The 26,764-nt window shown below is 43.0% G+C and overlaps 1 protein-coding gene across 6 annotated transcripts in view; it reads left to right on the top strand.

Moving 5' to 3' along the window:
* ASPHD2 (aspartate beta-hydroxylase domain containing 2) overlaps nucleotides 1–20,015 on the top strand; it is a 78,276-nt gene extending 58,261 nt beyond the window's left edge. For all 6 annotated transcript variants that reach the window (XM_068238939.1, XM_068238922.1, XM_068238891.1 and 3 more), the window contains 2 exons: nucleotides 11,973–12,086; nucleotides 18,639–20,015. In XM_068238939.1, coding sequence (XP_068095040.1) covers nucleotides 11,973–12,086; nucleotides 18,639–18,748 — 224 coding nt within the window. In that variant the 3' untranslated portion in view covers nucleotides 18,749–20,015. The remainder of the gene's footprint in view (nucleotides 1–11,972; nucleotides 12,087–18,638) is intronic.
* The last annotated feature ends 6,749 nt before the right edge of the window (nucleotides 20,016–26,764 follow it).

Raw genomic sequence — 26,764 nt, 5'->3', positions numbered from 1 at the left:
GCAGCTGCAGGACCAGCGACGCAGTACTGCGTCGCCAGCTGCAGCCTAATTAATCAGGAAGCAGCCGCTCGTACGAGCGGCTGCTTCCTGTCACATCACGGCGGGGGGCTCCGTGAATAGCCTGCGGGCCGCCGATGGCGGCTCGCAGGCTAGATGTAAACACAAGCGGAAATAATCCGCTTTGTTTACATTTGTACGGCGCTGCTACGCAGCAGCGCCGTAAGGCAGATCGGCGATCCCCGGCCAATCAGCGGCCGGGGATCGCCGCCATGTGACAGGAGACAGCCTGTCACTGGCTGCACAGGACGGATAGCGTCCTGTGCAGCCGGATCTCCAGGAGGGGGCCAGGTAGGAGAGGGAGGGGGAGGATTTCGCCGCGGAGGGGGGCTTTGAGGTGCCCCCCCCGCCACCCACAGCAGGCAGGAGAGATCAGACCCCCCCAGCACATCATCCCCATAGGGGGGAAAAAAGGGGGGCAATCTGATCTCCCTGCCTGCACCCTGATCTGTGCTGGGGGCTGCAGAGCCCACCCAGCACAGATCACTCAAACCAGCGCTGGTCCTTAAGGGGGGGTAAAGGGTGGGTCCTCAAGTGGTTAAATATTGGTGGTCCACATATAGGATAGCAGTGCTGGCACCACCCATCCACATAGAAGCCAGAAAGCAGTAATTTGCTGGTTTCCAATCAAATTCCACATCAGGTGACACTACTGTCCAATTGGACTTCAGGTTGTCTCCTGGGTATGCTTCACTGTCTGGCCCGCAAAGACATCATTTTATGTATACTCTGGCCCCCCAGCAGTCTGAAGTATGTTGACCCGGCCCTCGACCCAAAACGTTTGGGGACCCCTGCTCTACGCCATATCCTAAGTTTAGTTAAAATGCATGTCTGCTGTACATAAAACAAAAAAACAAAGAGGTCACTAATGCTTAAAAGTTAGAATTCCCCAACACATTTTCTGTAAAATAAGATTTATTGGAACCCCATATCAGCTGAGTTCTGAAGCATAAATCTGCCCCCCATTAGAAAATGTTCCTCACCTTTTCTCTATCAAATATAGTAATGGTAGAGGACTTTTTCTGCAAATTGGCAGGTCTGCATGCTGGAACCTGCCTGATATGGGGCTCCATTATCTTATTTTATAGGCGACATGCTGGAGCATTTATGTTGGCAATTACAGGCCAGGATGGCTTACTGGGCAGAGTGTCAGCTTCCTGGCCAGGAGGTTTTTTTTTTTGTTCTCAAATGCCATCTCAATATACCTTTAAAATTCCTAAGCTTGGGCAGTGATTAAGGGCTGGTGCACACCAAGAGCACTTCTGAGCACTTTTCAGATCGCCAACGCTTTGAAAGCACTTGGCTACTGAAACCCTATGAGTTCCCACAGCAGTGTTGTGATTTTTCTAAATTCGCAAACACGCTGCAAGTAGCATTTTTTGGAGTGATTCAGCTTGAATGAATGAGCAAAAACACTCATTTATTCAAATATAGCTCTGAAAATCTCTTCACAAAATCTAGCCCTATATGATTTTATGTTGCAAACTTTCAATCAACAGGATTGTTATATGCAAATTAGAGTCCTAAAAGTCGGTGGAATCATAAACTGAGGAGTTTGAGATGGAGTCATATGATTTTTGTACCAACTCCACAGCCATACATTTACTGTCTACACGAATGAGCTTGGTGCAAACGGTAGATTACTGACATTACTACTCTATTTATGCTATTATTCTATACTATACTATTTAAAACATAAAGTTTGCATCACACTCCCCTCCTAATCCCTCCTCTCACACTACCCCTCATACTCCTGCTACACCTGATACAAACCCTCCTATTACCGCTATACCTAACACTAACCTTTCTGCTCCACTACATCCATAGCTCCCAGTCCCTCTTTGGTAATCTAATCCCTCTGTCCCTCTTTCTTCCATATTTGTCCCTCTTTCAGGACTGATGTAAAGATCTATGGAAATATATGCATTTTTCTACTTAAAAATGGGTTTCTTTAACTATAAACTTTATTCCTATCATTTAATTTGATATATTTCTTATTTTAAAATGTCAAAATGAAGGAAACTAATGATGATCATTCAAGTGTAGTTTCATTGACCAAAAGTTTTATTGAAATATAAAACAGGGATGGTACAGAGAATACAGTATACAATCGTTGAAAAGAATTGGACAACAGGTGAGTAATACAAATAGTATACAGGTGGAAGTTATACAATAGTACCACTATCTCCATGACTTCACAGGGAGTGTAGGAGAGGGAAAGGGAAGTGGGAAGGAGGGTAGGAAAGTCAGGAAGGAAAATTTCGTTGGCATCCAGGGGTGAGTGTAGGCGTGGGGAAAGGAGGGGGGTAAGGAGAGAGGTATCCGAGAAAATAGATACAATGATAGGAAACGAGAACAAACAACAGCATAAACATTGTGATTTGGATATTGTTAACCGCCTGGGTTCTCAATCCAGCGGTCCCATATCTTGTTAAATTTCGAGGGGCAGCCTCTGTGGTGGTATACTAGTTTCTTAAGGGGTAGAGAATTTTTGATCCTACTACGCCAATCAGCATATGTAGGGGCAGTTGGAGAGAGCCATCTGAACGCTATACATTGTTTGAGCATAAAGGTGGATTCTATCAAGAAGGTTTTGTCAAATTTGTTAATGTCTTCGTAGTAAATATTTAGTATACAGCTCTTAATGTCTAGGGCAATTGGTGATCCCATTACGTCATGAAGGAAGTCGACTACCTGTTTCCATAGGTCTGCTATTGGAGGACACTGCCACAGAAGGTGCATAAAGGTGGGGTTGAAGGCGCTGCATTTAGGGCAGTGGTTGGAGGTGTTGGGGTTGAATTTAGAGATGCGACTAGGGGTAAGGTAGCTTTGGTGAGTAATGTACAATTGTGTGAGGCGATCTTTGATACATGGAGATACTCGTTTGACAGCTAAGAGGCTATCTTCCCATTCCTCTTCGTCTATTTGAGTTCCCTGTTGTATCCATTTATTTTTGGATTGTTCTACCACTGGGTTAGCCAGATTTTCTGATAGTATAGAATTCAAGTGTAGTTTGAATGATAAAACAACATCTTTAGCTTTCAAATTCTTTGTGGTATGCCTGACAAGGAGTGTGGTGGGGAAGTGGTTAGAGGTGTGGCAGGGGCGTGTCTTAAAGTGTACCAGAGATCAAAAGATCTAAAGATTTGATGCTTATCCTAGGCTTCCTCCAGCTCCACATAAGCTTGTCTGAGTCTCACGCCATCCTCCCACGGTCTGCCGCTCAGCCGCGCATGTGCAGAAGACCAGACTGGACGCGATTGAGCGGTTACCAGGGCTGAATGGCAGACCACGGGAGGACAGCGTGGGACTCAGACAAGCTTATGGGGCTGGAGGAAGCCCAGAGTAAGTATCAAATCTTTAGTTATTTTGATTCTCTGGTTCACTTTAAAGTGTCCCTCTTTCTTATCTCAAATAGTTGGAAGGTATGTACATCTGCTACTACCGCTGTGCCTAAGGACCCTTCACACATAACAGAATTCCTGTGCGATTTGTGTTTTTGTGAATTTGTGTTCGCTGCACATCAAATACAAGTGAATGAATGGGATCGCATTTGATTTGCATTGTTGTGCGTTGTTTGGGATGCTAATTTTCTGCAGAAAAAATTTAGTCTGCTTTGGAATGCTTTTATTCACAAAGGAGTCGGGATTCGTATATAAATGTTACCAGTGGGAATTGCATTTTTGTATTAGCAATGCGAAAACCGCATGTGAATTTGACATTAATTAGATACATTGGCCCATATATGCAATTAACGTTTTCTCCCAGGAGATCATTTTTCAGCTTTATTTTAAAAGACATTTTCATCACTTTGCAATTGAAAAAGTACCAAAAAGATCAAATCAAATTCCACATTAGCAATTGTGATTAGCAAAACTGCAAATCGCAGGTCATGCAGCATTTTGGGAGCGTTTGCTCATCAATGTAAAGTATTGAAGTGCTGGCAAATCGCTCATGAATCGCTACACATATCGATTTGTGTGTGATTTTTAAATTACTGCACACTGTAAAAAAATAATAATTTAAAACAACCGATCAGAATTAAAATCGCAATCACAACAGTAGCAACGCAACGGGAAAGTAGCACCACACGTTATCTGCACGTTGCGTTCTCTACATTTAATGAATATAACAACACATACCGGTGTGTTGAAATTAAGTGCTTTGCGCTACAGCCAAGATGGTTGCCAAAGGTTTCCCAGAGCCCAGAACGTTCATTAAATATTGGTATTAATTTGGATTTGATCTGACCCCAAATTGCCAGTATCCACGATGAATTTAACTTTGTGGCAAATCCAAACATCAGCACTATTTGCCAGTACCGGTACTCTGTGTATGTAATAAAAAAATTGTGCTTTCTAGACTGTGTATAAACGATACTGCATTCAAGGTTGGCTTACATATACCAGCAAATTATAAAAAATGTATAATTGTATAATTCTGGGTAAATCGGGTCAGATGTGCTTGCTATTGCATTGAACACATCCCATCACTCCATTGGATACGTATGTGAACTCTTGGCAGATTTACACAACCTTTTGGCTTGTCCCGCAGTTCTGAAGCGTGTTCTTGTAGTAGTACACTTCAGATTGTGAAAAACATGCTGTGAATGCTGACAGCTTAGGAAATGTAGTGCTGGCAGTCAATATGACTGCATTGATGTTGTACAAAGCCTTCATGAGGCACACAAGTTCACCTGTATTCCAGCTAATCAATGAAAACCTTTAACCTCACTCATACAGCATAATGACATCCAATATTAGTCAGCGCTAATGGAGCAAGGCTTGTTCATTTACTTCAAAGAATGCTGGATGTTATTTTATTTTGCACTGTAAATAGGCAGATTTCAGATATGTTACCGTATATAGTCACAAATAAGGAAAGCTGCGATACCCCCCCTACTCCCCGATGCCAAATGTAGTGACCCGCTGATAGGCCCACATTTCCCAAATTCAGTGTGCTACCATAGCCCCCCATGAAGCGTGTGCATTGGAAGCATGCCAGAAGGCAGAGCTACCTCTCATCGCTTCAGCTCGAGTCTTTGTGTCTCCCTGGTAACTTTGTAATACACTCCAGGGTCACTGTCATGTGACTGCAGTAAGCCTGGAGCTCGCCGCTTGAGCTCTAGGCTCGCTCTCCAGATCCGGACGGCATACAGACATGAGGGGTTCCCATGGAAAAATTGCATGTGAACTAATGGGTTGCGGAGGTTGGCTCCGAGCATGTACGCAAGGAACTACAGGCCGATAAACTTTGGAAATTTGGGAGGAATTAGACGATGATATAGCATATTCTGAACGCACGGTCCCCGAGCCCATGACGAGTACTGACATACGAAGCGCATAGGGCATGGACACATACGGTGGAGTCAGAGTCAGCATGGATCACGAGTTGCAAGCACGAGAGGCCTGGTAACCCCACTGGGCAGCGAATGGGGGAGAGACTGGGCAAAAACTCTATGCTATTGTAACGAGGCCCATGCTTGTGAGTTATTAACATATAACATATTTTTAATAAACATTATTACACCATGAGAGGCATTTTATGTGTTTTATTGTTGTAATATGCTATAAGAGATCAGCAGATGGGTTACATTGGGGCCCAATAAACCCCTGTAGTAAGGATTTGGAAGACTGTTTAAGGAACAGTTCAAGCACCCTTGGTGGGTCATACGTGTTAAAAAAAGGAAGCTTGGGGCCAGAGTGGCAAGGGGGGGGGGGGGGGAGGTTTTTTTTTTATTATCTCAATGAGCATACAGACTCCTGTGATAAAGAGTCTCTGAATCTGGTCAGTATATTCTATTGGAGCTTTACTGGTGGTTGAGCACAGACATACAATTGAACGGTTGAACGGTTGAAGAACAGATCTGTTTACATATTGGTGGCACTGTTGATATGAGGAAAAAATGACTGCAGGAGCTATAATGGTACATAACAAAGCTGCCAGAGAGACACAGGGACTCGAGCTGGAGCAAGGAAAGGTATCTATGGTTACGTTGTATACTTCCAATGTGTACTCTGCATAGGGAGGTCACGTACATAGCTATATCACTCATGGCTAATCCAGCTCACACACACACACTCTAACACTCTTTCAGCCCAATGGGTTTTAAAAGGTCGGCCTATTCACAGTGATATACATTATTTTTTTTATTGTCATTCCGTATAGAGATAAGTGTGCAGTGGTATAGATCAAGTGCATATCAATGGAGAACTTAAAGAGACACTGAAGCGAAAAAAAAAAATATGATATAGTGAATTGGTTGTGTACTATGAATAATTACTAGAAGATTAGCACCAAAGAAAATATTCTCATACTTTTATTTTCAGGTATATAGTGTTTTTTTTCTAACATTGCATCATTCTATATTATGTGCAGATTACACAACACTCAGCATTCACAATGAGTCTTTCAGAGAAGTCTGTGAACTAATGACCTCTCCTCTAGCAGAGAAAAGGTAAACAGTTCACTTACAGTTGAGATAATAAAAGTCAGATAACAGCCCTCTCCACGACTTAAGGTGGCCATACACTGGCCCGATTCGCCGCCGTTTCGACAGCAGATTCGATCACTGAGGTCCTGCACCTAGGATTCTAGAGGTGTGCTATCCTGTGACCAATTATATGGTCAAGAGTACAGTTGTTGGGCAGCTCTTTCACCACAGACTATAATTGCCAAAGGCTACAATCTTTTTAGATTGATTTAGTCGGTGCCTTCCTCCTTGCAGCAGCAACTCCACCTAGAGAACCTGCGCAGAAGCAAGGAAACCGCACACAAGTCCGGGAACCAGAACGAATACAGAAGGGCAAGAAACTTGCTCAACAGGGAACTGAGACGCACAAAGAAGAGATACGCAGACAAGCTGAAGGATCATATCGGTCATAATGAAAACTTTTGAAAAGGCGGCCCTGCCCCTCCTTAAACACAAAACAGAAACCCAGCTAGACCCCTACCAATTTGCTTACAGGGCAAATAGGTCAACCGACGACGCCATTAACATCTGTCTGTAACTTGTCAACAATCACCTTGACAAACCAAATTCATATGCCAGGGTTCTCCTCCTTCGACTTCAGCTCGGCATTTAACACCATTAGCCCCCAAATACTACAAGAGAACCTGGCTGAGCAGCTCGGGGTCCACCCCACACTCCAACTGTGGATCAATGACTTCCTTACAAACAGATCCCAGGTGGTAAAGCTGGGCTCCACCTCCTCGCAACCAAAGACCACCAACACAGGGGCCCCACAAGGCTGCGTCTTGTCACCATTCCTGTTCTCCCTTTACATGAACAATTGCAGATCCTCGGCAAGCTCTGTCAAGGTAATCAAATTTGCAGACGACACCACCATAGTCGGCCTGATCTCCAATAATGACGAGCAGGCATACCGCCACCAGGTCGACAGGATTTGCCACTGGTGCAAGGAGAACAAGCTGGTCCTCAACAATGCAAAAATGGTTGAGATTATCATTGACTTTAGGAAACATGCCTCCACCCTACTACCACTGCACATTGGTGGAACGGAGGTAGAGAAAGTGCCCTGTGTCTGCCTCCTGGGCACCACCATCTCCAACACCCTGAAGTGGAGGGCAAACACTGTCTCCACCCAGAAGAAAGCCCAGCAGAGGTTTACTTCCTCCGCCAACTGAAGAAGTTTGGCATGTCACGAAAACTCCTGACGAACTTCTATACCGCAACCATCGAATCCGTCCTCTGTTCTTCCATCACTGTCTGGTATGCTGGCTCCACCGAAGAAGACAGAAGCAAACTACAGAGGGTCATCAGGTCAGCGGAAAGGATTATCGGGAACACACTCCCTGCCCTAGACTTCCTCTATAATGCCAGACTACGCTCCAGAGCACTGAAGATCGCCAAGAATCCCTCCAACCCTGGCCACCAGTTTTTCAATCAGCTCCCCTTGGGGCTGAGGTACCGGTCCATCTCCACAAAGACCACGAGACACAAAAACCGCTTCTTCCCCTCAGCTGTATTTTCGCGGAACTCTATAAACTCTGCCCATGCTCTCCCCCCGTAGGCCCCCCATGTTGACTTACTGCCTGTAAACCACATGGCAGATGTGTTTGAAAAAGTATTATGAATGTTTTTGAGATGAAGTGATTTCTAATATGTTCTATGATCTGTTGTCTCTAATGTTTCTATGTTTATGCCCTGTATTCATGTGCCAAGCCCGATTCCAGGCACGGCCCAGTCGTGCTTGGCGAAATAAATGCAATTCTGATTCTGCAACTGACCCTCAATTCCGTGTTTATGGTCATGAGATCAAAATTTGAAGATGGGATTTTTTTGCAGTGTCGCATTTAACACATCTAAGTTAACAGCTGAGAGCTCTGATCACTGAGCTGTATAAAGTATGTTTAAAACTGTGCCTGCAGATGAGCTTTTAAGAAGAAACCTAAAATAAGAGGATAATGGAGGCTGCCTCTTCATTCTCTAACAAACTATGCCAGTTGCCTGACTACTGTACTGGTGTTCTGGTGTAATAATTTTAAGTCACTGGCCCAGAATGAGCATGTAGATCAGATGCATTGACTCTGGTCTGACACCACTGGCTGTGTGACTCAAAAACAACTAAAGCTAAAAGCTCAAAATTACATCCAGGCAACTGGTATTGCTTATTAGAGAATAAAGATGGCAGCTCTTGTATTCCTCACTTCAGGTTCCCTTTAAGTGGTCCTACAAACCTGCCCTTGATTTTTTTTTAAATGATTGCTATTAAATGAAAAAAAAAATAAAGTAATAAATCTGTTGCCTTTATCTTCAGCCATTCAGTGGATCTGCCTTTTTTATCTGCTAATTCCGGTGTAGCAAGTCAGTGGACTGGATTTTATTTCGAGGCTTTGTTACAACTGAGACCCCAAGTAAAATATATGTTTTATTATATGCTTGGGAGTGGCCGAGAGAGTTGCTATTTTAGTTTTGTGACGAAACAGCGGACCAATCCACATGTGAAGCAGACTCATGCTTTTTATGTGGCTGGATATAGTAATGGTTAAGGGCTCTGCCTCTGACACAGGAGACCAGGGTTCGAATCTCGTCTCTGCCTGTTCAGTAGGCAAGCACCTATTCAGCAGGAGACCTTAAGCAAGTCTCCCTAACACTGCTACTGCCTATAGAGCGCATCCTAGTGGCTGCAGCTCTGGCGCTTGGAGTCCACCAGGAGAAAAGCGCTATATAAGGGTTTGTCTTTTTGTCTTTTTTTTTTTTAATCCGTCCATTCGCAAAGTCCTTTTTCTTTTGTGTCCGTTATGGTAATCAAGGGATGTGCTCAATATTTGTAACTGATAGCAGATGCATTGCCATATCTGACTACCGTGTTTCCCCAAAAAATAAGACAGAGTCTTATATTAATTTTTGCACCAAATGTTGTGCTGGGGCTTATTTTCAAGGGATGCAGAGAGAGGCTAGATGGATATTTGAATTAAATGTAACCAGATATCCTTGTTTGAATGAAAACACTAGCTATGTACCTTTTCTGCCGCTTTAGCATGCAGATCCCTTGTTCTCTGTTCCATTTCTGCTGCCTTGTTAGCTTGACCCAATGTGTCTGGGGGCTATGTTTATTTCACTGGAGCATCCAGTGTACTACTAAAGGCTATTTTTATGACATACTTATATAGACAGCTGTGTTTGCTGTAAAAAATTATTCCCACTCTTGTGGACTTTCCCATAGAACTGACCCTTGGCTTAGGCCCTTGGTCACTTCTTGTTATTGGGGGACATTATATCTATTTGTTGCTTTGCATGTTAAGCCGCTGCTTGATTATTGTGGAATTTGTTTTTGAATTTAGATTATATTGAATTGCATTCACATATCTACATAGAGTTTGCATTGTAATCTGATGCGCCTGCCTGTTGCTCCCCGCTATCTGATCTGGCTGCTCTGCATATTGGTTGGCCTCTCCCACCCCCTCCCTCGGGTCGGCATGCGGGGGGGGCGGGGCCTGGTGCTGGTGGCTATTTGTTGTCGTGTCTGCCTGCCCCGCCACCCCCCCCCCCCCCCCTGCTCGATTGGCCCATGGAGGCGGGCGTGGCTGCGCACCGCGGTCTGATTGGGCGGCGGGCACATAGGCGGCGTGTCACAGATTGGAAGACACGCCTCCTGAAGAAGCCGGTAGAGCCGGCGATATCGATTGAAGACGCCGTCCTCTTTCATGACGGCATCTGCTCGGCCGCTCTGCCTTACCTGAACCTGGGGACCCCCTCACCTCCTCCCAGCCACTCAAGGATTTCAAGCTTGCCAACTGGAGACAGTAAGAGCCGATTGAGCAACAATATCCGCAACCTGGTTACCATTTTGGTGCACTAAGATGGCATAAACTTTCTTCATTGCTTGAATCTGTTTGCACTTTCTATGTGTGCTTCCTAAGTTGACACCTACCATGCAGTTCACACTGGACTTGCTTATGCTTCATGTATGCTAACTGCTTGGCTGATACAGTGGTCATACTGATGCTACTATATCCACATGTGAAGCAGACTCATGCTTTTTAATCAGTGGGTTCGCAAAGTCCTTTTTCTTTTGTGTCCGTTGTGGTAATCAAGAGATGTGCTCAATATTTGTAACTGATAGCAGATGCATTCTGACTACCATGTTTCCCCCAAAATAAGACTGTGTCTTATATTAATTTTTGCACCAAATGTGTTAGGGCTTATTTTCAAGGGATGACTTATATTTCTATGAACACACAAGTTCTTGTGCTGTGTTTCCTCCTGCCTTTCCCACTGTGCCGCCTCTTCCTCTGCTGGACCCACCACTTGTGCCCCTGTGTCCGCCTTATAACTTTAGTGTGCTCCTGGTGTTCCCCTCTGTATCTGTGTCCTCCTGTATGCCCTGTCCTCTGCTGTATCCCGTGTCCTCGAATATTCCCCTGCATCCTCTTCTTTCCCCCCAGCTCCATGCCGCTGTGTCCCTGAGCTTTAGCCTATGCAGGGGGCGTATCTGGGTAATATAGAGCCTATGGCAAACACTGAAATTGCAACCCCCCCCACCCAGTCAGAGCCCTCCTCCCCTTTAAAAACAGCCTCCTTTCCTGTGTTTTGGCTCGAAATATTGCCGAAGTTACTTTTTTCTTCTTATTCCCTCTGTCCTCTTTTCTAACACTAAGCCAAGTGAGCTCTACATACATAAATGAAGTAGCCATGTTCCCCACATAACAGAATTAATCTGATTTGAGTGATAGGGAGACACAGGGGCAGGCATGGCGGCGCAGCACAGGAGGAGACATGGTGCCCCTGTTGCTGTGGCGCCCATGGCATGAGCCATACCTGTACCCCTCTAGATACGCCTCTGAGCCTATGGGTAAGAAGTATGGCAAGTTGTGTTTTTGAGCTCCAGTAATAACACAATTTGCCATACTTTTTCCCCTTACTGCTGCTAGGTCTTACTTTCGGGGTAGGGCTTATATTTAGAGCATGCTCAAAATTCTTGCTAAGGCTTACTTTCGGGGGATTTCTAAATTTCGGGGAAAGAGGGCATATGGCACGCTTCCACTCCGCAGACCATGCAAGCGCCTCAACATACCAACAGCAGGTACATCATGTCAGTTATGCCATCATCTCTGGCTGGTTCTTTCACAGTGTGGACAAACTCTACTGCTACTGACACTGCACATATGTCAGAGGTCATTGCCTCACCCCTTTGTTCTGTAGCCCAAGCAGTAATTTTCTCACCACAAAGTCTTCATATCTACTTTTTTTTTTACACTAACTGAGAATACTGAGAATAAAATATTTTATTGCAAGTAACAGTATTTTATAAATGTTTCAACATGAAGTGGGACTATCTCTATTTGCTGTGCAAGTTGGAAAAGTTGTTCTCCAAAGTATGGAATTTTGAGAAGAAAAAAAAAGATATCTGCATGATTTCTAATACTGTTAACTTTGCTTCTGCCTGAAGGTTTACGAATCCCAGGTAACTGTGAGCTTGTGGTTGGAGGGGAACCGCAGTGCTGGGCAGAGGGACACTGCCTTCTGTTTGATGACTCCTTCCTGCACACAGCTTTTCATGAAGGTAGGTAGGATTACATTTACTGAGACTTGGCAAGCTGAGATGTTTGCATTAGCATTGCAAGGACATCTCGAGAACACACTGAAGAATGTCTGTCTGATTCAGTGCAGTGATGAAAGCTTTCTTTGGCTCCATGTACTTGGTTGTTTATATATGTGTCCATATTCCATTTGCACTGGCTTCCATTAACTGCAAATAAGACACATGATAACTTCCAGGAAACAACTAGTGATATTGACTATTCACAGAGGCCACTTCAGTTAGGTAACAATCACATACTCTCTGTCCAGGGGATAGGAAACAGGTGCTTTCAAACATACATTATTCAAGGTTCTTTTAAAATAGTTACAGCTATGAAACATGTAGGCAATATCATAAATTAACCTTTTCTATGATTATTCAAAAGGAGACAAAGTTGCAGTTGTCATAATAAATATGACCCAAATTTTTTAGGAAATAAGTAAGGTTGTGACATAAAAGAAAATCTGAATGGTGATCCAGACATGTCTCCAATTTTATAGCATTCCAAGAATTTTACCCATCTCTCATCTGAATTTAAGGCTCCTCCCCCACTGATACTTTCTGTTGCCAAGATATATCCAAAGGGTTATGAAACTCACATTTCATCTTTGGTATAACCCTCAACGACCATGGTCAGCCGATCGGCGGACCTAGGTGTTAAGTGGTTTTACATGGAAACGTTTGAGCGGCCTTTCCAAGTCAGTTCACGGAGGGTGTCTCCGTGAACTGCCTGCGAGCCTCCGATTGTGGCTCGCAGGCGAAATGTAAACACGCAGGGAAGAAATCCTCGCTGTTTACATCATACGGTGCTGCTGCGCAGTAGCGCCGTAAAGGAGAACGGCGATCCCTAGCCTCTTATTGGCCAGGGATCACCGCAGTCTGATAGGCTGAAGCCTGTCAGAGGCGGTGCAGGACGGATATCCGTCCTGCGCCGCCCTGGGGAAAGAGGAGAGGGAGGGAAGGACAGGGAGGCCGAAAATTGCTGCAGAGGGGGGCTTTGAGGAAGCCCCCCCGCAAAGCGAAAATAGCCGACGGCGATCAGACCCCCCCAGCAGGACATCCCCCTAGTGGGGAAAAAAAGGGGGGAAGTCTGGTCGCCCTGGCTGTCTGCTGATCTGTGCTGTGGGCTGGAGAGCCCACGCTGCACAGATCAGCGCAAAATGGCCTGGTCCTTAAGTGGTTAAACTCGGCACAAAACTAATGGGAAAAAAAAAAGATATTACTCATTTTCAAGTTACTGGAAGGGTTGATATTTAAGGGTTGATTAGACTAACGTTGCCTTGGACAAAATTATTATATTGTGCTGAGCTGTATTTTTTTCAATTTTGAAAAAGGTATAAAGGTACAAAGACAATTGTCAATTATCAGTACTGAAGGTGAGCATAAAATGAACAGAACAATATACAATATGTGGGCTCAAGAAGTGCAAATACAATGGATAGGGAAAATAATAACCAGAGTGGAAGAGAGCTCAGCAAAGTATCAATGTACAAGTCCAGTTCTCATGCTGAAGTGAGAAAAATTCGAGCCTGCCAATAGGAATAAAGACATGGTTCGACAAAGCCTTTGTACCTAGAAACATGAAAATTACTATTGAACTATAATTAATATAAACTAAAATCAAGATAAAGAACAGCCCCTTTATTCGGTCAAAGAAACAAGTAGGGGGTGAAGGTCAGGTTGGTTCTATTGCTTTTAAGCATTGTAAGATAGCTAAAGTATTTGACCAAGGTGTGCCCTAGAGGTGGCCTTATTGTTCAGGAGTACCCTAGGGGCCTCAATCATTGGAGAAGTGGTTTTCCCATGGACCCCAAATTTTGTCAAAGCGTGTTTCAGTATCCCTTAAAGTAAAGGCTAGTTTTTCCATGAGCTTAATCCATTTAATTTTTATTAAAACTTCAGAGAGTTCTGGAGGGGCATTTTTTTCCAGTTGGAGGATATGGATAGCCTAGCAGCAGTGAGGATACAAATAATTAAAATTCTTTCAAATTTATGAGTCTGAGGAAAGAATTTACCTAAGAGCATATAGGTGGGGTCCAGGGGAATAGTCACCTCCAATACCTTCAAAAAATAATTTTTGAATCTCCAGCCAGAAAGGAGATAGGACTGGACAAGACCAAAAATATGGTCTAGTGATCCTTTGAGGCCACAGCCTCTCCAACAGAGATCTGAAGATCCAGGATAGATACGAAACAACAAGGATGGTGTAAAGTTCCATCTAAACAGTATTTTATATACCGTATATTCTGGCATATAAGACGACTGGGCATATAAGACAACCCCCCAACTTTTCCAGTTAAAATATATAGAGTTTGGGATATACTCGCTGCAGAGGACTACCCCTCCTCCAACGCACACCAAATATACAGTACAGCACCAAGAATGAACAGATACTGGTGCTGTACTGTATGTGGTACCCAGTATATAGGCGATTGACTCGTTGGATTAGTCAACTCTCTTTAAGTGGATTGGTCAGCTCTCCTTGTCTACTTGTTTATCAGAGCGGTATTTAAGAACAGATTGATCTGTGCCCATAAAACACACCTCTTTCCCCCATCTGGCCCACCCTTGTATCCTATTTACCTCCTTCTCTGCCTCTCAGATCTCGCACATGTGCACCTGCGCCGCTTCACTACAGTCCTCAGCAGCGATATCTGAGAGGCGGTAAAAGGATAGGGCATATCACCCGACATCAATGACATCCGGCGTATAAGACGACCCCTGACTTTTCTGATGATTTTCAAGGGTTAAAAAGTAGTCTTATACACCAGAATATTCAGTATATTCTCTTTAATTTGTACGCACGTAGAGGAGTCCTTGGCGTTTTGCCAGATAGTCCCAATCAGTAATAGAGAGAGGTTGGGGTAGAGCAGATTCCCATTTAGTCATGTAGGCATGGGCAGGGGTTAAGGTGACGGATTTCGTGCAGAGAAGTGCATATATCTGTGTTATCAGACCCTTTTGGTGACCTCTTTGAGTACAGAGGTCCTCAAAAGTAGTCAAACGGCATAAGTTTGTGCTGAGCTGTATTTTACTAAAGGCTAAACAATGCAGAGTAGCTTCCCCTGTATCCAGAACTTTCTCTGCTTTGAAAAGACTTGATTGCAAGACAATCTGATTATTTGTCCAGCAACTGGCAATATTTTCAATTAGCTACAGTTAAGTGTAATTTTGCCTTCCATTTACTTTATATATTTTTGCTGTATTTAATGTTCACTTTGAAACAATGTAAAGCAGTCAGTGCAAAGTTTGTATAACAGTGTACATCTACTATACCATCAAAATAACTCAACACACTGCCATTCATGTCTAAACTGCTGGCATTAACAATGAATATACCCTTTAATTTTACCCAAGGTGTCAATATTTTGTGGGTCCACCAGTATTTTCCAACTCTGACATTCAGTCTCACTTCTTCCGGCTGGCCTTCTTCTCCATGTACTCAACTCAAGCGTCCTCTACTGTTTGAACTTCCGCTTGCCACAGGACGAGACAGGAAGTGAAGAGGACATGGAGGACACCGAAAGAAGTGAGAAGGTACAGATCCTGGGCACTCACGCCGGTGGACAGGTAATATTATTGCTGCTGGCCAGGGGAGCAGGCGTGACCTGGGGCCGCGAGGCAGGTGGCAGTGGTGGCTTTTGAATCCATTTCATACTAAGTTTGATTCAAATCTGAGTGCAGTGCATGGGCAGCCAATAAATCCCCGATCTGGTGGTAATCGACCAGTCTTAGGCAGCCTTAAGCGGTACATTTTGTACCAGAGTAAAATGTACTATAAATTACTTTTTGCCGTGTCGCTGTTACTTACATTAGGTAGTGTTAATCTGATGGCTGTATACCTGTACTCTCGGACAAATGAGCATCTTATATGTATGTGAACATTTTCTTTTACATGTTTTAACAGTGCAGTCTTTAAAGGGACCCTGAGCAGTAACCTAAATTCAAAAAATTTCATTTACCTGGGGCTTCCTCTAGCCCACCGTAGGCCGCGAGGTCCCCCGGCGTCCTCCTGACTCCTCTCCCTGTACTGCCGGCGGCTCCTGTTACCAGCGACACCCAGGCCGGGTGTCTGGCGACTCTTCCAGGATCTTGACACTCGTCATCATCATGCCGGCCGCTACGTGTCATCACGGTGGCAGGCCTGTGCATGCGCGGTTTTCTAACTCTAAACCGTGCATGCGCAAGCCTGTCACGGCGGCCGCCGTGATGATGACGAGCGTCAGGATTCAGGAAGAGGCCCCCCGACACCCGGCCCAGGTGTCGCTGTTAACGGGAGCCGCTGGTGGGACACTGAGTGGAGCCAGGAGGACGCCGGGGGACCTCGCGGCCTACGGTGGGCTGGACGAAGCCGCAGGTAAGTGAAATTTTTGAATTTGTTACTGCTCAGGGTCCCTTTAAATTCCGAAGAATAATTGTGAAATCCTGTATGCTTAACCTCTTCAGACTACAGCCCATTTTACCTTAACGCCAGAAGCCATTTTTACCTGTCAACTCTCCTTCCTTTGATTTGGCAATAACTTTATCACTGCTTCTCACACGTGATTGATCTATATCAAACAAGAAAAAATACACTATTTCTCTAATTCCATCCTCTATAGTTTTAAAATAAGTAATGCTACAATAAAAATAAAATAAGCAATGCTACCATAAAAAACCCCACCCATTTTATGTGCCCATTAATCCCAGCTATCACAACATTTAAATTACGTTCCTAGTACAATGTATGGCGGCAATATAATATTTGGAAGTAAAGGAGCTTTTTTTCTGTTTTGGAGGTTTTTTTGTGTAATGTAGTAATTAATTTATTTTTACGTGATTGTTCGGTAACTGGAGTGGGGCTTTGGAAGAGATTTTTTTTTTTTTTTTAATTACAAATGTGCGGTGTGTTCAATTTAACTTTTCACCACTAGATGAGGCTAGAAACACTACCCTGGTTTACCAGGAAGCGTTTAAAGCGATACTTAAGCCTCCATTTAAAAATCATTGTTACTTAACTAGGGCTTCTACCAGGACCCTGCAGCCACTCAGGGATCCTCCAGTCCCCTGCCGCCAGCTAGTTTCATTTAGCCAACTGACCTGGCCATGCGTCTCCTTCTTCGCGTTCCTGTCTGCAATAGCATCCTGTGCAGGATGCTATTGCGGACGGGAACGCGAAGAAGGAGACACCTGGCCTGCGCAGGTGCAGTAAACCTGTTGGCGAAAATGAAACTAGTTGGCGGCGGGGACAGAAGTATCCGTGAGTGACTGCGAGGGCCTGGGACGGCTGTAGGGGGCTAGTAGAAGTCCCAGGTAAGTAAAAATGATTTTTTTATATAGAGGCTTAAGTATTGCTTTAACTTTTTTTTTTTTTAACTTTAATTTCATTCCGTCTTTATGAATAAACATGACCCCTGATAGGGCTCATGTTCATTCACTCCAGGCACTGCAATTGGTTCAGGGATCCCTTGGTTCCCTTCCCCAATTGCTGATACGGAAATGCCGCAGGGTAATAGTGGGGGTTACGCGGACATGTGCTCGCACCCGCTGCTATAACACTGGACGCGTATACGCAACATGTGACATGATGATAAACATGTATGTACAGTACAAAACAAATTAATAACCAGGCTGTTTTACTTGTTTTCTTGCCTGAAATAGTTAATTTCTAGGCATGCAAGTAACAGCCTGTCTTGTCGGTAGCTTGTCGGGAATATAGTAATCATCACTGATAAACTAATTACAGGCCATACAAGTTTTCCTGGTAGAATACAACTTCTGAGAGCAGAATGATATAGTAAAAGGTCACTAGTTCTTGTATTTTTACTCTAGGACACTTAATAGACTGCTACTGAGCAGAGGCAACAAAACATTTGTTCTACTTTGTAAATGTTTAAATATAAAATAAAACCATGGGATATTAAAAAAAAAAAAAAAGTCATTTTTAGGAGTAGGAGGATAAATACAATTGTTTATCTCATCGGTTTATTTTCATCTCGGGTTCACTTTAAAAGATTATTGCAGCATGGAGGTGGCCATTGAGCACTAGTGGTCATTGGAAATAGTACATCTTTTTAGAAACTGCTACAAACTTTTTGCACTTAATGACTGTCTCTGTCCTAAAATAACCCATCATTACACAAAATATCACAGAGTATTGTGTAGGGAGTCGTGCTTTTTTTAAAACAGTAGCTCATAAAATAACATAATTACACATTAGAGATGGTCTACGAGATTCAAATAATTCTACCCTGAATGCAGATTGTATGCCGCTTGGAAATGAACCAATCATAAATGTCTAAAAGTCCATTTGATTTGCCCCTTTCCAAGCTGCATATCACTTGTATTAAACTTACAATATTTGCATTTCATTGACCATCTCTATACAACACACAGAACAGACTTCAAACTCGCAAACTACTGCCGGCGAACCACAAAGGCCCACAGAGATACATAGTGGATCAAAGACCCCGATACAGTGTATTTTTTCTATAAGTGTGAATTGTTGCATGACAGTAACCATATACATCTGTGACTTCTATGTTTGGATACTAGGTTCAGCAGAAGATGGACCACGAGTGATTTTCATGGTTGATCTGTGGCACCCCAACGTGGCAGCAGCTGAACGCCAAGCCCTAGATTCGATCTTCGCTCCAGGACGCTGATTGTCACAACACTCTTGCAACCAAACATCTATGCTCATGAGATATTGCCTCAAAGAAAAGCTTGTCTCTAACAAATCCCAATCTGTGTATACGAACTATGTCTTATGTTCTCTATTTAACCATTGGCTTCTCCATAGGTTTCCATTGTAGAAATTATGTGATGAGGAAAGTATATGCATTGACCAATGTACAACTCTGGTACGCAAGAGCACTGAACTCTACTCTGCTGAGAAGAGCACTTGATATGGTAGCTACAGACTCCAGGCACCATATTACCTAAACAGCACAAACCAACATTTAGCTTCAAGGCTTATTGTAAGCTGGGAGACACCTTTTAGATGCATATCGTACTATTAAAGCATTCAGGGAATGGCTGGGATGACTTCATGCCGCTCAGTTTTGTTCTCCCCTTCTGAAATTTTAGCAAGAACTGTATTATTTCATGTAGCAGCTAATTTACCATAATTTCCATTCTATTAGAATGCAGCACTATAGTATGTTTCATGTTACTACTGTATATTTATACCACTCTGAAATACACGTTTAGAAAGCGACATATAGCAATGTATTCTTGACAGGAACAAGACCGCAGAGTCTGATTCGTGTCAAAATTGATCAGCCATGTAGGATTATCTTATTGCTCACGCAAACATATTGGGGTATCGCTCCCTCATCAGCCACATGGGGGAGAAGGGTCTCCTTCAGCTCAGCCATGACTACAACTAAGAACCTAACAACCAACAAGGTGTTTTATAAAAGAAGCTACTGCATTCATTCTAGTTGTATACAACACAAAATCCTTTGAATGCAGACTATAATGATGAAGTCTTTAAATTTTAAACTGGACTTTCTTCATTGGTTTGAAATTTCTAAAGACTTTTTTTGGAATTGACATATATAGAAATTATTGTTAAAAATATCTTTAGATTTCTCTTGAAATATATATATAAGAGCTCACTTGAGTAGCTGTGGGCACAGGAAGGGCTTGGTCAGTTATTTTTAAGGAATTTCAGAGATCTTCTATCTTTATCCGACCAAAGTGTTTTTTCTTTTTAGTTTGATAAAAGGAACATTTCCAGTTTGTCTGTCTGTTGTTCCGGCTCCAGATTTAAGGATCTCTGTTTATGGTGGTTGTAAAGCAGCCATATTGTCTTTTAATGTGTAAGATATTTTTTTTCTTCAGTTTTTTGTCTTGTACTTCGCAGTGCAAAAGACTTCATTTTGTTCCGTAATAAAAACAAAACAAAATGTGTCTCAGAGATAAAAAGCAGTTCCTCTTGTTTATTTTAGTTATTTCTGTGCATAAACACTGTCTGATCTATAAATAAACTGGGTGTTTTCTTTTCTAATTCTAAAATTCAGTGAAGAGATTGGATTTCAAGCTATAGACTAGGGGCCAGATGCATGAACCTACGGTAATATTGGTGTGCGCAGGCAGCACACAGCAGTATTACTGGCAGTAACTTCAGCAAGTTGGAACCAAGCCTGAGGCCTGGAACCCACTGAAAACCGCAAACGCAAAACGCAACCGCTAGCGTTTTGTCTGAGCGGTTTGCAAGCGGATTCATGCGCGTTTTGGGTTGTGTTTTGCAACATTGTATTTTTTTCCCCAGCGGGTGCCTAGCGTTTTGCGTTTTGCGTTTTTATCCTGATTGGTCCTGTGAATTATTTTTAATTTTGTTACAGTGTGCTGAACCGCAAAACGCTAGCAAAACCGCTCAGTTTAGGTTTTGCTGAGCGTTTCTGCTAGCGTTTCAATACTTTACATTGAAGCGCTAACGCTCCCAAAATGCTGCAGGTCCTGCGTTTGCGTTTCTGGGAAACGCAAACGCTCCTGTGGAAGTTGCCCCATCCATTAACATTAGCCCAGCGTTTTGGCAAACTGCTAGCGTATCGCAGTGCTGCCAAAACGCTGCCAAAAGCGCTCCTGTGGGTTCCAGCCCTGAGAGTCTAGTGAGGGGAGGACTTGAAAGTAGTGATGATCCGAAATTTAAAGTTTTCGTAATTACAACATAAAATTTGCAATTACAACATAAAATTGTAATTCGTAATGATCAGAAAGTAAGTAATTCGTGCATTTGTAATTCTTAATTTCAAGTCCTGATTTTGCGTGGAAACCGTAATTTCGTGTTACTTGCAATTTTGTATTTTCTTTGAAAACAAGAAAATTAAGTTTTACTTATTTTAGTAATGACACAAATGTAATCACAAAAATGATTGTTATTACAGAAATGATCGTAATTAGGCAAAAATGTGTGTATGGTCATAATTATGAGAAATTTTACATAATTTTTCCATTACAATCGTAATTAAGAAAATTACGCAGGTTTTGGCAAAATTGTAATAATCTCTACTTGAGATTAGGATGTTGTGGTAGTCTAGGCAAAAGACAATGATTTTCAAAAAGATATTCTAAGGCCTCCAGCAGGGGCGTAACTAGAAATCCCCGGGCGCCCCCCTGCAAAAAAAAATCCGCCCCCCCCCCCTCGGGCCCGCTCAGGGACTTTTGGGGGGCAGGAGGGGTCGCAACATAACAGGAGAGCGTGGCCGCAGATCGGTGGAGAGGGGGGACATTCCCCCCCCCCCTCCCTCTCCTTGGGCTCGCCTCTCAGTGCGCCCCTTCCTGCAATCATTGGTGGCAGCAGCAGCAGGCAGGTCACATACCTCCTTCGCCCCGGAGGTCTCCGATGTCTAAGAGCCTCATGTCACTTCCTGTTTACACAGGAAGTGACATGAAGCACTTACTAATGGGAGACCTCCGGGACGAAGGAGGTATGTGACCTGGCTGCCGCTGCTGCCACCAATGATTGCAGGAGGGGGCGCGCTGAAAGGAGAGCTCAAGGTGAGGGGGGGGGGGGGAAGAATGTCCCCCCTCCCCACCAATCTGCGGCCACGCTCTCCTCTTATGTTGCAACCCCTCCTGCCCCCCAAAAGTCTCTGAGCGGGCCCTAGGGTGGCCCTGCCCCCCCCCGCGGGGGCAGGGGTCGCATCCCCTATTGTTATGCCAGTGGCCTCCAGAGTTGGGACTGACTGTAAATTTCATCCGGTGGAAGGAATTGGTGATGTGTTTGATGTGAGGAATGAAGGAGTGGTTTGTGTCAAGTACAACAGAATAGCACATTGGTGGGGTATGTTAACCATTTCTGCCGCCCGGACGTGAAGCTCACGTCTGGGCGGCTGCTCTGCTGCAGGGCCGCGCGATCGCGGGCGCGCCCCTGTGCTGTCCCCCGGTAGCCCTGGGATCAGTGAACGGGAACATGGTTCCCGATTACCGATCCGTGTCCCCAGCAGAAAAACCGAAGCGCTTTTACAAGAGGCTTCAGTCTTTCTGCACGTAAAATTTTCTACGTCCCCCTTGTGCTTCCAGTTAGCGAGAAGCACAAGGAGGAAAGAAAAAACTCAAGGTGGCCAAATAATAAAACTACATCTACATATTTTTACATTACAATTTACACATATAATAACATTAAAAATTAATTGTTTATTTCCCACACCAAAATATTACCTAAATACATTTTTTATGGAAAAAAAATTACAATTAAAAAAAAAAAGTTACCTAAGGGTCTGAACTTTTTAAATATGCATTTGAAGGGAGTATACTACGAATTTTTTTTAAAATTATAAGCTTGTAAATAGTGATGGACGCAAAACGGAAAAAATGCACCTTTATTTCCAAATAAAATATCGGCGCCATACATTGTGATAGGGACAAAATTTGAATGGTGTCATACCCGAGACAAACGGGCAAATAAAATACATAGGTTTTAATTATGGTGGCGTGGGTTAGTTTAAAGCTATAATGGCTGAAAACTGAGAAATAATGTTTTTTTTCCATTTTTTTCTTATTAATCCTGCTAAAATGCATTTATAAAAAAAATAATTCTTAGCAAAATGTACCACCCAAAGAGAGCCTAATTAGTGGTGGAAAAAATAAGATATATATATATATATATATCTTAATAAATTGTGATAAGTAGTGATAAAGTTATTAGCGAATGAATAGGAGGTGGAAATTGCTCTGATGCATAAGGTGAAAAATCCCCGCGGTCTGAAATGGTTAATGAAGTGGAGGGAAAAGTGGTACAATTTAACTCCAGGTTAAGTTTTATATATTTCTCAGATATATATAATTAGGAATTGAACACACTGTTACAATCAGGTCTCCTGTCAGCAGGAAGTTCTATACATACCTATTATTCCTCAAGTGTCTACCTATGCCAATTAAACCAAAGTTTTCAAATGAAGAGGACCTTGTCCACTGGGTATACTAAGTTTTGAGAAATAAAAACCCTACCCCTGGTACTGTTAAAATAAAGAGTGAACATTTATGCTGTGTTGGCGACTTGGTGCGCATACCTAAATAAAAAGCAACCTTGAAGGAAGACAACCCCCTTGCTGACCACACAAAAGATAGATTGATGAGGTGTAAGAAGATATGTAATTGTAAAAACAAGAAGACATTGAGACAATAGTGCAGTATGTTATGATCACGTTGGATAGAATGGTTTCAGTGTGAATGTATACTCACAAAGGAGGGTTACCACTAAGACAACCACTGTACAGATGAGGAAATTAAACCCAACCCCACTCTAGTTAAAAAGTCTCTGTATGTAGATCAGTAATTAGGGGATACACCCCTCCACCAAGGGTGGACAAACTTACAAGTAGTAGAATTAAACAAGTGCCAGAAAGATTAAAATACATAAAAAAAATAGGAATTGTCTGATTTAGACAAAACTTTACTGTATACCCTTCAAAATATGTGATGTGTTTTGCAGGTATTTCACCCACTTCCTCCAGCAATTAACAGGAGTAACTAATCTGAGCTCTCAGCAGGCACAGCGTCTGCACTGTTGACAGAGGTCCTGTACCTACTGAGAGCGCAGATTAGATGAAATATACCATAACTCTCCCTATTCACCCCGTCCCCCTTGTGACCTCACTCGTGCACCACTCTGTCAGCCCTACGCCTCCCCCAATAGGACAGAACATGTCTCTAGAGTTTATGCTAGTTGTGTGTCTGTACAGCCTCGGCCTTGCAATGTCACCCAAGAGATCGGGTCCCGATCCTCACCAGGCAACGTGTCGTACCTGTGCATATGAGAACTGTAATGAAAATAACATTTTTTTTACAACCACTTCCATACCAGCAGTCTCTGTCCCCTTAAGGAACAAAGACTGCTGGCACGGTAAAACGCCGCCTCCCGACAAACCGCCGGTTACGACGCTGCCCCATCGCCGCAGGCTCCTCTCTCTGACGGCAGAGTGCCGACAGCTGGTCCGGAGCCATTTTCATTGGCTCCTTATGCTTTCGATCAATGGGAGCCAATGTGATTGTCTCTCCGTGATCACGTGGTCAGGAGCAAATTAAAGCGGCTCCTGACCTGCTTACAGAGCTTTACCGTCTTATAGACGTCAGAGCGAGCGAATTGCGACGGGTGCAGAGCGACGTTATCGCGCGATTCATTGCGACATTAAATCTACATCCAGTCACAGCCGCTGCACCACCTGCTGGACGTAGATTAGTACTGCGTCGGTCTGGAACAAGTTAATTTATAAAGTATTTAGTCAGTGCTTGCCCATTGTAAAATCTTTCCTCTCTCCCTGATTTACATTCTGAAATGTATCATTGGTGGTGACATTCTTAGTCCTGCCAGGTGATCTGTATGGTTTGTTACTGAGAATTCTATGCACACAGGGAGATATTACTTGCTTGGTAGTTAGATAAAAGCTGTTATTTCCCACAATGCAATGAGGTTCACAGACATCACACTATGGGAGGGGGTTTCACCACAATATCAGCCATACAGACCTCCCAGATGATCGATTTGAGAAAAGGTGAAGATTTTAAGTAATGAAAATGAGCAACTGATAAGACTCCCTATCAACAGCCAGTAAATCTACGCTCACAGTGATGCGGTGTAATAGTGACATTGTAACGCAGCTTTCTACATTGCAATGCACCACCTGGGCAACATCCACAGTGTGGCGGGAGCCGTGCGGTTTAATGTCATGTGGCATCCCAATACAGTGCGTTACAGCATAATGTGTACATTATTGGTGATAGGCATACTTTTCATTGACTGTATGCGACCGCAACACACAGATAATGTGTGGTGCTACTTTTAGGAAAGCCAATGCCCACTGTGAAAATAGTCTAGAAGTCACAACACTCTAAGGCCAGAAACCCACTAGGAGCGATTTTCTAATCGCTAGCGATTTGAAAAAGCTCTTGCTAATGCAATATTATGGGGGATTTTTATAAAATCAAATCACTCAAGTGGGATCACACCCATAGCATTACATTAGCAAGCGTTTTCAAATCGCAAATCAGAAAATCGTTCGTTGTGGGTTTCTGGCCTAAAGAGAGGAAATACAAATTAAATTGTGTAATTAGTTTCCTCCTACAACAGAAAATCTTTTTCGTGGTTAGAGCAGGTATTCAGATTTTTACCTCAGACTATTCCTGGTGTGGTCCTGTTCATGTTATATGTTCAGCCCATAAACTGTGTATTACTGAAAAAATAGAATGCCGGCTGAAATTTCCCAACCCTTCACAGCCAGCAATGTGCATAATTTCAACTTAGACCCACAACAGTGTGCAACAAGATGTTTATTATAACGCAGTCATAACATTACAATGCCACCTATACTTTTCACAACTATTGATAATTAATAGAACATAAATATTATTTTACAAGTAAAAAAAAAAGTGCTAATCTTTACCTACACTATTAACATTTCATCATCAGAGTGATGTATAGCGGTAAAAGAAAAAAAAAATCCTATAACTCTCAGCAATCATTCTAAATGTTTTTTCTGGTCAATAAAGCCAATATCACACGAGCAACAGTAAAGCTAGCATAAATCACCACTACAAGCTGCATATTCCCAATGATTTTGTGCTGCTAATGATCTACTATAGGGAGAGATTACAGATAATTAAGAATAATCAATGAGACGCAAATATTTGAGTTCATGCAGGATTATGAAAAATATGCAAATATATGCAGCTTGAAAATGGACCAAACAAGTCCCACCCAGGATTAAATTGATTGGTCCATTTTCAAGCTACATATGTTTGCATTCAAGTGTACCTAATTCTACATGAACTTCTGCAAATTTTTTCATGCAAATATATGCAGCTTGAAAATGGACCAATCAAGTCCAACTCAGGTTTAAACTGATTGGTCCATTTTCAAACAGCATATATTTGCATAAAACAATACATACATTTGCATAAAAACAAAAATATTTGGATCTCATTGATAATCACTAACCATCAGTGAGAGGCTAATAGTTCTGGTTTGCCTGCAAATCATATGCAGCTTGGAAATGGGCCAAAGAGAATTGACAGGAAGTTCATTTGATTGACTCAGTTCCAAGCTGCATGCAATTTGCATTACAGACTTATTAGCATCTTATTGAACTTCTCTAGGAGTGACGGGGCCTGATGCATTAAAGTAGGGTAAAGTTGCTGTGCACAGTGAGCGCACAGCAATTTTACCATTTCTAGGGCAGGGGGAGCACCGGCTGTTAATCTATTAGAGGCATGCATGTTACTGGGTTAATGTGTGCGTTGCTAGGGTAATGTGCATTGCTGTGATTATGTACATGCAACTAATGGGTTAATGGCCGATGCTTTCCTGGAAGTGGCGTACCTAGAGAATTTGACACCCAGTGCTGATTATTTACAGAAAAAAAATATTTATGGGAGGGTTGACGGGTTGGGGCGTCAAGTGTGTCACTGCAAATTTTGGGGGAAAAGGGAGTCATCAGGATGTGGACAGAGCTAACCGTTATGAAACTCTGTACTCTATACAGTGCAGAAGATGCCAGTGCTATATAACTGCATAATTATATGGTAGGGCCTTAGATTATGATTATGGTATGATTAGATTGTGAGCTCCTCTGAGGTCAGAAAAGGGGGACATACGAAAGAGGGGGGTGCATAAGAGGAGGGCAGATAAAGAGTTAGTGGCACAAGACAGAGAGCCTGGTGGGAGAGGAGAAATG

The sequence above is a fragment of the Hyperolius riggenbachi genome, chromosome 1, assembly GCF_040937935.1.
Source record: "Hyperolius riggenbachi isolate aHypRig1 chromosome 1, aHypRig1.pri, whole genome shotgun sequence".
Classification (NCBI taxonomy): Eukaryota; Metazoa; Chordata; class Amphibia; order Anura; family Hyperoliidae; genus Hyperolius; species Hyperolius riggenbachi.
The sequence above is the reverse complement of the archived record's forward strand: the minus strand, read 5'-3'. Positions and strand labels throughout refer to the sequence as shown.